The following is a 13813-nucleotide window of genomic DNA, read 5'->3' on the forward strand; positions in this document are numbered from 1 at the left end:
GACTATTGTGGAGGACCATGTAAAGGTGCTTGGGCATGATGGACGCACATACCTAAATTGAAAAAATATTAGCAGCAGCCTTCAAAGTAAAAAGCAATCCGTGCAGGCTGGACAAGGACAGCCAAAGAGTCAGATGTGGCCCAGGTCTGTTTTAGAACAAAGTTTTTCAATTTGATGGGGAACTCATCAAATTTGCAGACGACACCAAGCTGGCAGAAATAGCCAACACTCCAGAAGACAGGCTTAGGATACAGGAGGATCTGGACAGACTTGAACACTGGGCACTATCTAACAAAATGAAATTCAATGGTGAAAAAAGTAAGGTTCTACATTTAGGCAAGAAAAACCAAATGTACAGGTATAGTATAGGGGGTACCTTGCTCAATAGTAGTAACCATGAGAGGGATCTCGGAGTCCTAGTGGACAATCACTTAAATATGAGTCAGCAATGTGCTGCAACTGCCAAAAAGGCCAACACAGTGCTGGGCTGCATTAACAGAGGGATAGAATCAAGATTACGTGAAGTTTTAATACCACTTTACAATGCCTTGGTAAGGCCACACTTGGAATACTGCATCCAGTTTTGGTCACCAAGATGTAAAAAAGATGTTGAGACTCTAGAAAGAGTACAGAGAAGAGCAACAAAAATGATTAGGGGACTGGAGGCTAAAACATACAAGGAACGGTTTCTGGAATTGGATATGTCTAGTTTAATGAAGAGAAGGACGAGGGGGGACATGATAGTGTTCCAATATCTCAGGGGCTGCCACAAAGAAGAGGGAGTCAAGCTATTCTCCAAAGCGCCTAAGACAGGACAAGAAGCAATGGATGGAAACTAATCAAGGAGAGAAACAACCTAGAACTAAGGAGAAACTTCCTGATAGTTAGAACAATTAACCAGTGTAACAACCTGCCTCCAGAAGTGGTGAATGCTCCAACACTGGAAGTTTTTAAGAAACTGGACAGCCATTTCTCTGAAATGGTATAGGGTTTCCTGCCTGAGCAGGGGGTTGGATTGATGACCTCCAAGGTCTCTTTCAACTTTATTATTACTATTATTATTATTATTATCATCATCATCATCATCATCATCATCATCATCATCATCATCATTACCTGGGCAATTATAAAATGCACAGACTTCAATTTTCCAAGCCTTCTGCTGTTCTTTGCTATGAAGTTGCATTATTCAGGCACACCAACGGTGAAATTCTTATTTGCCTTTGGAGTCTAGTTCGATTCCAGCTCTTCCTTCTGCTTTATAAGTTGCATCGTCTCATTTCTTTCAGGCTGGAAAAGCAGCCATGCCGGCTGATCCAATTCCAACATCAACCCTGCAAGGTGGGAGCGACAAGGAGCATCTCTATAGGTAAACCGTAGGGCACTCTGCACATGGAGGAAGATGTAGGTGCGCTGGTGGGTTTCTTTACTGCATGCAGGCAGCATTCTTTTGATTTTATTTTGCTTACCATTACGGCGGGGGAAAAAATCCTGAAATATAAAAGGACAGAAATAACTGCATCAAACAGACCTTGACTAATCCCTGGGAATTTAAGCAGACTTGTTAATCTCCGGATGGGAGACCACTATGAGATCCCAACACTAAGCTAGATGTAGATGTAGGAAAGCCTTTTTGAAAAAGAAAAACCACACTATTTCCATGCTGTTGTCAAGATCAGCCTAAGGTCCTCAAGGCTCAAGCTTGTTAAATGAGATCCTTTATTTTCTACATAGAGGAGAAGCATCTGATGGAGATTAGGGGGTGGAAAGAATAGAGTGGAACAGGAAACCACGGGGAGGAAAAAAAATGAGGATGGTGATAATGTGCTTTGGGAAAAAGCTAGCAGTTGGAAGTCACTCCACTGCTCTGCAGGGCTGGTGTGCCTGCATAAAGAAAGGCAGACCCTGTTTTAAGAGTTTGTGTTGTCCCTGATGGAAACAGTGCAAGCAGCTGCAGTTTCTGCTTGCTGGGCAACTGTTAGGTGGCACGACCAGAGCCGGAAGCATCCCTCTGCCCTCTTGGCAAGGCAGAAGCCTCATATTCAACATCCTGGAGGAGGGCACGCAGTCCCCCAGGCTGACCTTTAAGCTAACAGGATATGGGGGTAGCGGACATTGCCCAGGGGATGGAGAAGAATGGGGGAGGAAAAGAAAGGAGTCTGGAGGCATTTGGCCTCCCTGGGAGCTTTGCCCAGATCCTCTGGCTTCAGTCCAGAGCTTCCATTAAGTGGAGGGATCCTATAAATAGCTGCCACCCTTTCCTCTCCCATCTTCTCCGGAGAGGCAGGCACTGCATCGCTCTCTTCAAGGTGTGGTGTCTATTCAGCCTCCCCTCCCTCCTGCCCCCAAACCCTCTCCATCCACTCATCCTCATCTCTTTTGCCTCCCACCACAGTACAGTCTGCAAGCCTCTCTCGCCCAAGACGAAGGAGGCCGTCCCTCCACCCTTTTCCTCCTCCAGCGGGGTGCTCGGAGCTGGGCTTTGCGAACTGGACCGGCTTCTCCAAGAACTCAACGCAACCCAGTTCAACATCACTGGTACGTACCTGGGTGGGTGGGTGGGTGGGTGGGTGGGTGTGGGTGTGTAGAGGGAGCGTAGTGCTTTGGATGGCTTTTCACATGCAGAAATGCCGGGCCTTGGAGTAGTTATTTTGTGATGTACACCTACCTACATTTCTCCTGGCACTTAGAATTCGCTAACGTAGACGGCTTTCGAAAAAAAAATTGCTCTGGTTATAGAGGAGTTGTGGGCCACTAACTTTGAAATAGAACTTCCATGGACGGAGGCATTTTACCTCAGAGAATTAGATATCGCAAGCCAATGTCAGGGGGCACTTTTGGGTCGATCTCCTGCCGACCTCCTCAGAAGCCTCTTTTCTCTATTGTCCTTTGCATAATCAGAAGTGGGTATCAAACTGGACTCTGCAGCATCACACCAAGCCAGAATGCTTATTGTTTTTGGCTTGGGGTGATGTGTGAACCCAACCATTATCATTTGTTAACCGTGATTTATGGCTTGGCATATTGTGTGAACCCAGCCAACCCAGCGGTGGTTTTTTCAGTAAACCATCGCTAAACTAATCATGACTTTGAGTGCCAATGTTTGCTGTTGTCCAGAAAAATGATTCTAAAAGGATGAAATCATACATTACATCTCTTTTCTTGCCTAGACTGGTGTCCTCTGGGTGTGCTGGGCTACAACCCTCATACTTTTTAGCCAGCCTAGGAACAAAATGGGCCATGAGTTATAGGAGACGTACTCCAGTACATCTGGAATACATCTGCTTTACAGTGGGGGGATAAGCATCATTTTCTCCCACAGCTGCTTCAGATCCTGAAACTGAGGCTGGACTAGCTGTGACCCAATAGGAATTCAAAATAAGGTGCTCTCCTTGTTCTTTAGGTTATCTTCTGGTTTGGCACCCCTTCTCTCCCCATTAGTTCTTAATTTAGCCATTACAGGTAGTCCTCGACATAATTGAGCCCACAATTTCTGTTAAGTGAGACATTTCTTAAGTGAGTTTTGCCCCATTTTTACAACTTTTCTTGCCACAGCTGTTAAGTGAATCACTGCAGTTGGTAAGTTGGTAACCTGGACGTTGTGAATCTGGCTTCCCCATTGACTTTGCTTGTCAGAAGGTCGCAAAAGGGGATCACATGACCCCCAGGACACAGCAGTGGTCATGAATCAGTTGCTAAGCATCTGAATTCTGATTTGGTTGTAAGTTACATTTTTTGGCACCGTCGTAACTAAACGAACTGTTGTAAGTCGAGGACTGCCTGGAGTTCTTAATTTACACGTTATATGTATGCTCTGCCTTTTCTTTGATGATCAACTTGGTGGGAGTATGATGTCACCTTCTTTTATTGTTAGCACAGCAATCCTGTGGGTTAGGTCAGGCTGAGAGAACCGGATCCAAAGACATTCGATAAGCTCCGTGGTCAAATGAGAACTGAAATGGGGTCTTTTCTGACCCCCTCCAGTCTCTAGATGTTCTCAAACGTCCAGTACCAGATAAATGAATCTGGGTGGTCCTCAAACTCCCATAAATACAAAGGTTGGCTTGAGTGAAATGGCTGTCAAAACTGGCTCCAGGCTTTGCTCTTTGCTGTGATGTCTGTCGTGTTTATTTCATGCTGGCTGGGGAATTCTGGGAGTTGAAGTCCATAGGTTTTACAGTTGCCAAGTTTGGAAAACTTACTGCTGTAAATCATTCTGGGCTGACATAAAGTAGAAGCTCCCAAGGCTGCTTCATTTCCCAGCCCAAGTCTGTAATTTCCAAAATGGCCTAAGGCTGCTTCTCTCAGCCGGCTGCTGCCCTCCACGCTACATCTCCAGGGGCACTTCTCGTTTGCCGGCAGATTTGCCCCACCTGCTGCAGATATATCCCCCCCCCCCCGAAGCTTGACCTTTCCTTGCAATGGAGCATTTTATTCCTTCCTCCATGGCTTCCTATGGTTTGTAGTTTCCGAAATGAGGTAGGTTTGAATTAAGAATGGAAGTTCCTTCTCTGCCCTGGGTGAAGTTGCCAGATATCAGCGCAGCAGGGGGAAGTTGCTTCTTCCTTTGAATGCATTCTGCCAAATTTTCCAAGTTTTTTTTTTTTAATCATGTACTTCCTATGTGTGTGTGTGTTCTCCAGATGTTCTGTCATGCCTAGAAGTATGGCAGTGCTGTCCTCTGATGGCTGGGATGTGTAACAGCACATGACTCAAAGCTTTCCCCTTTCCTTTCCTCTCCTCTCTTCTCTCCTTTCCTCTCCTCTCCTCTCCTCTCCTCCCCTCCCCTCCCCTCTCCTCTCCTCTCCTCTCCTTTCCTCTCCTCCCCTCTCCTCTCCTTTCCTCTCCTCTCCTCTCCTCTCCTCCTTTCCTTTCCTCTCCTCTCCTCTCTTCTCTCTTCTCTCCTCTCCTCTCTCCTCTCCACTCCTCTCCCCTCCCCTCTCCTCTCTCCTTTCCTCTCCTCCTCTCCTCTCCTCTCTTCTCCTCTCCTTTCCTCTCCTCTCCTCTCTCCTTTCCTCTCCTTTCCTTTCCTCTCCTCTCCTCTTTTTTCCTTTCATTTCCTCTCCTCTCCTCTCTCCTTTCCTATCCTCTCTCCTCTCCTCTCTCCTTTCCTCTCCTTTCCTTTCCTCTCCTCTCCTTTCCTCTCTCCTCTCCTCTCCTCTTCTCTCCTTTCCTTTCCTTTCCTCTCCTCTCCTCCCTTCTCCTCTCCCCTCCCCTCCCCTCTCCTCTCCCCTCTCCTCTCCCCTCCCCTCCCATCCCCTCTTCTCTCCCCTCTCCTCTCCTCTCCTTTCCTCTCCCCTCCCCTCCCCTCTCCTCTCCTCTCTCTTCTCCTCTCCTTTCCTCTCCTCTCCTCTCTCCTTTCCTCTCCTTCCTCTCCCCTTTCCTCTCCTCTCTCCTCTCCTCTTCTTCTCTCCTCTCCCCTTTCCTCTCCTCTCTCCTCTCCTCTTCTTCTCTCCTCTCTCCTCTCCCCTCCTCTCCTCTCTCCTTTCCTCTTCTCTCCTTTCCTTTCCTCCCCTCTCCTCTCCTCTCCCCTCCTTTCCCTTCTCCCCTCCTCTCCCCTCCCCTCCTTTCCTTTCCTTTCCTTTCCTTTCCTTTCCTTTCCTTTCCTTTCCTTTCCTTTCCTTTCCCTTCTCCCCAGATGAAATAATGTCCCAATTCCCATCCAGCAAAAGTCCTGCTGCAGACAAGGACAAAGAGAGATTAGACGATTCGACAGACGGTACTTCTCTATCCCGGTAAGTGGCACATACGTGGGAGAAGCTGAGGTAGAATTTGCCACTCTTCCTAAAATGGTCTGAAAAACATCGTTTTTGATGCACCAAATCTAACTACTAACTAAAGTTCTTTGTCATGATAGGTAATTAGTATTCCCATTTTATAACCTGGGAATGTGGCCACTTTAAGATCCCCCATGCTGGCTGGGGAATTCTGGGAGTTGGAGTCCACCCATCTTAATAGCCAAGCTTGAGAAACCCTCACTTAGAGAATCAAGAGATCAAAATATCCACTGCTGAAGTGGAATACATCACCACACCTAGCATATTAGAAGTGTTCCTCCTTTGAAATTATAAAAAGGATAATTTTTCAAGGAAAAGATTTTTCTACCATAGGAAATAGGATGGAAAGATTCTTCTCCATTAGAGAGATTTTTAAGATTCGGTCATTTACAGCAGGATTTGCAGTTAGTTACCAGAGTGAGGATATAGGCATGTAACCCCATCTACTTTACACCTTTTCAAAATGGCTGTTCTTATCACAGGTCAACAGTCTCTCCATCTGTCAAGCCAACGGCCACCTCAGCAACTCTGGAGCTCGACAAGCTCATGGCTTCCCTGTCGGATTTCCGCGTCCAGAGCAACGTAAGCCTGCTGGTCAGGAAGCCCTAGGGCTGAAGACGAAGGGGAACCAGGGGTTTTCAGTATTGTTTGGGGTTGGATCACAGTATTGTGGTGTAAGTGTAGATATTTGAGTACCAATAGAAGAAAATATTTATAGGTCAAGGTCGAACCGTGGAGAACCTTGGTGCCCTCTGAGCTTGGTGGCTTACTTGCAGACGTTTCATTATCAAACTAAGTAACATCATCAGTGCCGTTAGAGAGTGGCAGAGAGAGAGAGAAAATCCCACACCCTGCTAGCACTGAGGATGTTATCTAGTATGGTAATGAAACGTCTACAGGAAAACCACTAAGCTCAGAGAGGACCAAGGACCCCACAGATATTTGTCTGAAATGCTATAGGTTTCCTGCCTGAGCAGGGGGTTGGACTAGATGACCTCCAAGGTCCTTTCCACCACCACCACCACCATTATTATTATTATTATGGATCATCGCACAGTCAGCCAGATGTTCAGACTGGATTTGGCATTTTGTCTACCTATCGAGTCCTTACCCAGGACCTGGGATAGGCAGATGTGGATGTTTGATGGTATTACAGGTATCGTCGCAGGATGGAAGCAGTTCCTAATAAGGCCGCCTTTTGCAATTGACTAATAGCGAATTTGTCAATGCCAATGGTGTTCAAGTGGTGCTCCAGTTGTTTTGGGATTGCACCCAAGGAGCCTATGACTATTGGTACTACCCTTGCTTGCTTTTGCCACAGTCTTTCTATTTCTATTTGTAGGTCTTTGTATTTTGTTATTTTCTCCAGTTCTTTCTCTTCTATTCTGCTATCTCCAGGCACTGCCACGTCCACTATCCAGACTTTTTTGTCTTTCTTATTGACAATTGTTGTTGTTATTATTATTATTATTTATTTGAGTATATTCTGCAAACCACGGATTTGCTTTTTAAAAAGTAGGTCAGTCTTAGTTGCAAGGAAAGGCAGAAGAGAGTGTGATAAACTATAGGAGCTTTATGTGCACGATTGCATGTGTGTGTGTGTGCATGCCTGTGTATTTCCCTACAGATAGAAATTTTGGGAAAGGTTTAATATCCTGCACCGTTTCCTCCACATACACATAATTTCTACAGATGAGGCAGAAAGATTAGGTTTGCCTAAATTAAACTAAATGGTTTGAGTAGTTGGATTTAGAACAAAAGTCAGTCTCTCTCTACATGCATATGCACGCACAGAGACACATGCGCACACACAAATGAACACACACCAGGTCTACTTCCAGCTGCTTCCTCAGAATGTAATGGTTCTTGATGCCCTCAGAATCTTTTTTCCTGAAGTATAACTACTTGAAAGTTCTTTTTTCTCTGGCCAATTTTTGAGCCGCGAGTTTACTCGGAGAACTTAGATGTTCGTATCCTTTTTTTTTTATTTTTCAGCATGCCAGGCACCATCCTAACTTTATTTGATCAGACCATACAGGTAGTTCTTGACTTGCGACTACAATGGAGCCCCCAGTTTCTGTCATTAAGTGAGAAATTTGTTAAGTGAGTTTTGCCGCATTTTACTACCTTCCTTGCCACATTTGTGAAGTGAATCACTGCAGCTGTTAAGTTAGTAACATGGTTGTTAAGTGAATCTGGCTTTCCCATTGACTTTGGTGGTCTGAAGGTCACAAAAGGGAGTCACATGAGCCCGGGATGCTGCAACCGTCATAAATATGAACCAGCTGTCAAGCCTCTGAATTTTGATCATGTGACCGTGGGGTTGCTGCAACGACCGTAAGTGTGAAAAACGGTCATAAGTCACTTTTTTCAGTGCCGTTGTAACTTCGGTGACTAAACAAACTGTTTTAAGTCGAGGACTACCTGTATTGTAAATTCATAGCACATCCTTTTCACATAACCCAGAAGAAAGCAATTCTCTTAATGTTTCTGGAGATCGGCTCTGGGGCCTTGCTCCAAATAAAAGAAATAACAATGGATGACACTCGTCATAGGTCTGGGTAGGCAACCTTGGCTCTTTTATGACTCTTCAACTCCCAGAATTCCTGAGCCAGCTATGGGAGGTGAAGTCCACAAGTCATAAAAGAGCCAAGGCTGCCTACCTTGTCATAGGTGATTCATAACTGTCTTATATTTCCTAAATCTCTAGCTTCCGGGAGTCTCTGTCCCCACCACGACTACCACGACCGCCACCACGGTTCCACCAGCACCTGCTCCCACCCAAGTGCCCTCAGCTCAGCAGCCGGTGGTGTCATCTGTCTGCCCAGGCCCTACTGCGGTGTCTCCCCAGATGTCCCCAGGCCAGCCCAGTGGGAACCTGGATAGCATGCTGGTGATGCTGGAGTCGGATCTCAGCCGCCAAGGCATTTCCACCACAGCCAAGGGCCTGTGTGCATCCTGTCAAAAACCCATCGCTGGGCAGGTCAGCGTCGTCTTCTATGTTGGTCAGACACATCTGGGTAGATCTGGTGGGAAATCAGGATGAATCAACATCACATCTGGAATTAAGTAGACATTTGTCTGCCAAACTTTTTCCTTTCTTTTTTTTCCTTTTTTCCAATTTGTGACATCGTATTAGATTATAGAATAAAATACAAAAACACAAAAGCAAATAGTAGGACCCAGGGGGGAGGAAGAAGGGAAAGAAAAGTCAGGGGGAGAAGGGGAAAAAAAAAGGCACTAACTTCCTCTGGGGCAGTAGAATAAAGCATTAACACCGAACCTCGACTTTTTACGTTTCCATAATAGTATAAACTATTTCTATCATGAAAAATCAATCGAATCAGTAAAACCCCAAAGCAAAATTTCATTTTTTTTCCACCTCCAGCACAAAATCCAGAAGCAGTCTCCAAGTAGAAACAAAAGTACTTATATTATTTTCTTTCATCAAAACGGTCAGTTTAGCTATCTCTGCCAACTCCATCAGCTTTGGTAGCCAGACCTTTCCCCTTCTTGTGAGTTTTTAACTGCTATGGAATCCTTCTCCACCTTTCCTGTCCTTCTGAATTATCATGGAAGGCTGAAGAAGTAATTGCTGACTCTTCCTATTTCTGTAATTCTGATTTAGGTTTAACTTTAGCTTTAGGTTTAAGCCTAGGCTTACATTTATAGTTGCTACGTGCTCTGATTTGAACCTTTAAAGACATTTCAGAACTGAAAAGGCCGAGGAGATGAGCGCACTTTAGCAGGGGCTCGGCCAACCCAGTCTTGAACCCATTAACAGCTGGACCTGCAGAAAAGGCCAAATTAGTTTAGTTTAAAGCATGGCTTTTCAACCTTTTCACCCATTGTACCACTTTTAGGATATGGCAATATCCGAGTACCACCAGTCGCTTAGCAAGGTGTCAAAAACCTGATAACCAAAAAAAAAAAAGGAAAAAAGTGATAAAGTACAGGTAGTCCTCAACTTACAACAGTTCACTTAGTGACTGTTCGAAGTTACAATGGCACTGAAAAAAGTGCCCCCCAAGCCAAAGCCAAGCAAGACACCTGCCTGCTCACCTGGTGGCGCTCTTCCTCCTGTCCGAGGTTTTCATTGTTGTGAGCATTTCTGTTGAGGATTGGAGTGCGGGTGGGGTGGGGGGGGTTTGGTTTTTATTCCCCCCCTTCTGTCTGCTGGGTGGTTGCAGCAGGTTTTGGTCACTTCACATGACCCTGGGACACTGTGACCGTCATAAATATGAATCAGTTGCCAAGCATCTGAATGTAAATTACAAGACCCTGGAGATGCTGCAACATTCCAGCTGATCGGCACTTCTTCTGGGCTCAGCAGAAGCCCCAGGATCAGCGCTGAGCTCCAGCTGGAGCCTGGCACTGATCCTGGCGCTTCCACTGAACCCTAACAGCCCGGAAGAAGCGCTGATCCTGGCGCTTCCACTGAGCCCTGACAGCCCTTCAGCTCCGGCCATCTCTTGCTTAGGCTTGTGTGGTGCTGCCACCGGTTCAGCTCATTCTTCTCTCCCGCTGCCAGTTTTCTAGGATGGTCGCGTACCACCTGCCAGGTGCCCATGTACCACAGGTGGTACCCGTATCACTGGTTGAAAAGCCCTGGTTTAAAGGATCAGTTTAGTCTCCTCCCCCCCCCCCATTTCCTCTTGGTCTTTTGCAAAACAGCCTGTTTGGCTACTTTATGGTTCAGTTCCTTATGTGAATCCAGGAAATGGGTTGATCCAGGAACTGACCACATTGGTAATTGAATTCCACAGTATGCAGAAGAGTCTCTGGGACATTCTGCCCCTCAGGATGAGATGTTCCCGCCATCTTTGCCCCCTGAAAGAGTCTCGGAACCGGGCCCCAAAGCGGGTGTTCCCCACTGGACTAGGAAGATCTCTTCTCCACCCTGTAATATTCTTGAGTTTTTTAAAAAAATGTTTTTTTTTACATAATCACCTTAATATTTGGTAAACATGTTGTCTGGGTTTATATTTAAAAAACAATAACAATTAGTTTCTATAATTCTATAGTCCACATAGTAGCTTTGCTTGATGTTCTCTTCTTCCAAAAATGTTCTCTTTTGCCATACTTGAATTAATACAATTCTTATTATTTGGATAAACAACAGTTAAATATAGACATTTTTTTCTAATATTTCTGCAAATAATAACCACTCTGATGGAAAACTTCTTTTCTAACTGATCATCTTGATTGCCTTATCAAGGCAATCATCTTGATTGCCTTATCCTGTTTAAAATTCTTATTTAAATTTGTTTCCCCCACAATATTCAAAACATTCTTACTGGTTAAGATTTTCATTACACTTAAGCATTTAAATCTTTTTCCTCGTACAGGCCATCCCAACACTTTTACATTTCTCATATCTTAAAAAAAAGGAAAAAAAATGTTAAAAAGAAAATATTCTGAGTTTTAACCCATTTAATCTTTGTTCATTTTAATATTGAATATTTTGTACTTTTGTTTTTATGATGTAAGCCGCCCAGAGTTGCTTGACAATGGGGCAGGTGCCATATAAATTTAATAAATAAAATAAAAAACAAATAAACTGCCGTCTGTGGAAGAATAGAGGAGCAAGAGACTTTGGGGAGCAGAGGTCTTTCATATAGAGACAGTTTGATCTAGTGGTTAGGGTGCTGGTCTAGAAACCAGGAGATGGTGAATTCTAGTCCCGCCTTAGCCGTGAAAGCCAGCTGGGTGACTTTGGACCAATCCCAAGGAGACAGTGAGTTCTAGTCCACCTTGGGCTTGAAAGAGAGCTGGGTGTCTTTGGGCCTGTCAGTCTCCCTCAGCCCAGCCCACCTCGCAGGGTTGTTGTAGGGAAAATAGTAGGGAGGAAGGTATGTTGGATATGTTCACTGCCTTGAACGATTTGTAAAAATAATGAAAGTGGGATATTAAATAAATAAATAAATAAATAAATAAATAAATAAATACAGGTAGTCCTCAACATATGACCACAACTGAGCCCAAAATTTCCATCGCTAAGTGAGATATTTGTTCAGTGAGTTTTGCCCCATTTTACGACCCTTCTTGCCAGAGTTGTTAAGTGACTCACCATCGTTGTTAAATTAGTAACACGGCTGTTATGTGGATCTGGCTTCTTCCCTGACTTTGCTTGTCAGAAGGTCGCAAAAAGGGGAACACACGATCTTGGGAGACTGCAACCGTCATAAATATGAGTGAGTAGCCAAACGTCCGAATTTTGATCGTGTCAAAAATGGGGAGGAAGGCAATGGTCGTAAGTGTGAAACAACGGTCATCAGTTACGCTTTTCAATGCTGTTGTAACTTCGGATAGCCACCAAATGAACTGTTGTGAGTCGAGGACGGCCTGTAACGTCGCCGTCGGATGGAGAACGTGCCGGTTGTTGACGTGGCCTTCTTTCTTTCATTTTTTCCTCGTCCAGGTGGTGACCGCCCTGGGGAGCACCTGGCACCCGGAGCACTTTGTCTGCACCTACTGCCAGAAGGAGATGGGGGGCAGCAACTTTTTCGAGAAGGACGGCGCCCCCTACTGCGAGAGAGATTACTTCCAGCTCTTCTCTCCCCGCTGCGGATTCTGCAACGAACCCATCCTGGATGTGAGGGTTTTTTTTCCTTCCTTCTGCATGAAAACGTTTGATGCACTTTTGAGCCACTGCTGTGTGATCTGTGTGGTTTTTCTGAGGGTCCAATCCTGAATGCGAATTTTGGGGATCTGTTCATTCATTTCACTATTTTTCTCCTCAGCAGCCTGAGTGCTGGATGGCGGTAGAGGCGCCTCAGTGCACTTTCCGTTTTTATTTCAGATCACAAAGCTATTATGAGGGTCTTTCCTGTCTTTCATGTTCCGATAGGGTTAGAAATCAAATTAGGAGCGTTGTGCGTTGTGTTATTTGCAGGATAAACTCCTGCAACTTTCAGTGCCTGAATCGTAGCATGAAGCGAGTGGTACAGTGGTCCTTGGCTTATGACCATAATTGAGCCCAGAATGAGTTATAAATTGTTGTGATTGTTAAGTGGGTCACCACCTGATTGTGGAATGGGACAATTCGCCACAGCCAACTTACTACGAGACATCTCACCACGGGGCAATTCAACAACTCAATTTAATTATTTAAAATAATTAAAAATTATTTTAATTTGTTGTCATTCACATTGTATTTTGTCCGTCCTTTGGCATCCGTTCTTTAATGATTCTATTCCACCATTTTTGGATATTAGTGTAACTCTTGTCCCATGGCGAGTTGTCCTGCGTCCAGTTGGCTGCCATGATTTGTCCTCCACCCACCTGACTTTGCCAGATTTTTCCACCTTTTTTGCGACGGCCATTAAGTCGGCTCTGTGGCATCAAGCAAGCACCACAGGTTTTTAAGCAAACTCATTTTCTTCCATGGGCATTTTTGCCAGAAACTGGAAGTAAAAACGCCAGCAACCAGTAGGATTGCAATTAAAAAACTTTGCTGGAATGATTCACAGGGAGCTATGATACAACAGGAATTGGTTGAAACATAGGAGGCCAAAAAAGAGGATTGAGCAACTTAAGAAACCCTGGGAAATGCAGAGTAGCGATAATCATGTTTAGCGCATTTTTGACAAAGTGGTTTTTTTCCCCCTTCCTTCTTCGGCCTTCCTGTGGTCCATTCAGAAAATGGTAACAGCGCTGGATAAGAATTGGCACCCGGAACACTTTTGCTGCGTCCAGTGTGGGCGGCCCTTCGGGGAGGAAGGTCAGTATAGTAGCTGGCAGGGAGAGAATTTGATTTTTACCAGTTCCATCCTGTTTGGGACTCATCGGATGTACCTTTCAATGGGGTTCAAACTTTTTTGCCAGGAATTGACCTCACATGAGTTACAGATAGTCTTTGACTTAAAACTTGTTGCTTAGAGACTGTTCGAAGTTACATCCAACCTAAGAAAGAGTCCCTTCTGTGGTCACATGACCAAGCTTCGGGAGCTCATTTGTGCGGCTTTGACAATTGTTTGCAGCATCCCACGGTCACATGATCGTGTTTTACAATGGTTTTGGTGAAAACTGGTACT

At 44.9% G+C, this 13813-nt stretch overlaps 1 protein-coding gene across 1 annotated transcript in view; it reads left to right on the top strand.

The window, feature by feature from the left end:
- Nucleotides 1–13813, top strand: part of TGFB1I1 (transforming growth factor beta 1 induced transcript 1) — a 35253-nt gene that overhangs the window by 13745 nt on the left and 7695 nt on the right. The window contains exons 3-9 of the mRNA XM_039330416.1: nt 1290–1369; nt 2396–2538; nt 5639–5735; nt 6260–6359; nt 8488–8760; nt 12199–12372; nt 13419–13500. Of these exons, the coding sequence (XP_039186350.1) occupies nt 1290–1369; nt 2396–2538; nt 5639–5735; nt 6260–6359; nt 8488–8760; nt 12199–12372; nt 13419–13500 (949 nt within the window). The remainder of the gene's footprint in view (nt 1–1289; nt 1370–2395; nt 2539–5638; nt 5736–6259; nt 6360–8487; nt 8761–12198; nt 12373–13418; nt 13501–13813) is intronic.

The sequence above is a fragment of the Crotalus tigris genome, unplaced genomic scaffold, assembly GCF_016545835.1.
Source record: "Crotalus tigris isolate CLP2741 ecotype Arizona unplaced genomic scaffold, ASM1654583v1 scf7180000024427.8105951120:4207309, whole genome shotgun sequence".
NCBI classification, from domain to species: domain Eukaryota; kingdom Metazoa; phylum Chordata; class Lepidosauria; order Squamata; family Viperidae; genus Crotalus; species Crotalus tigris.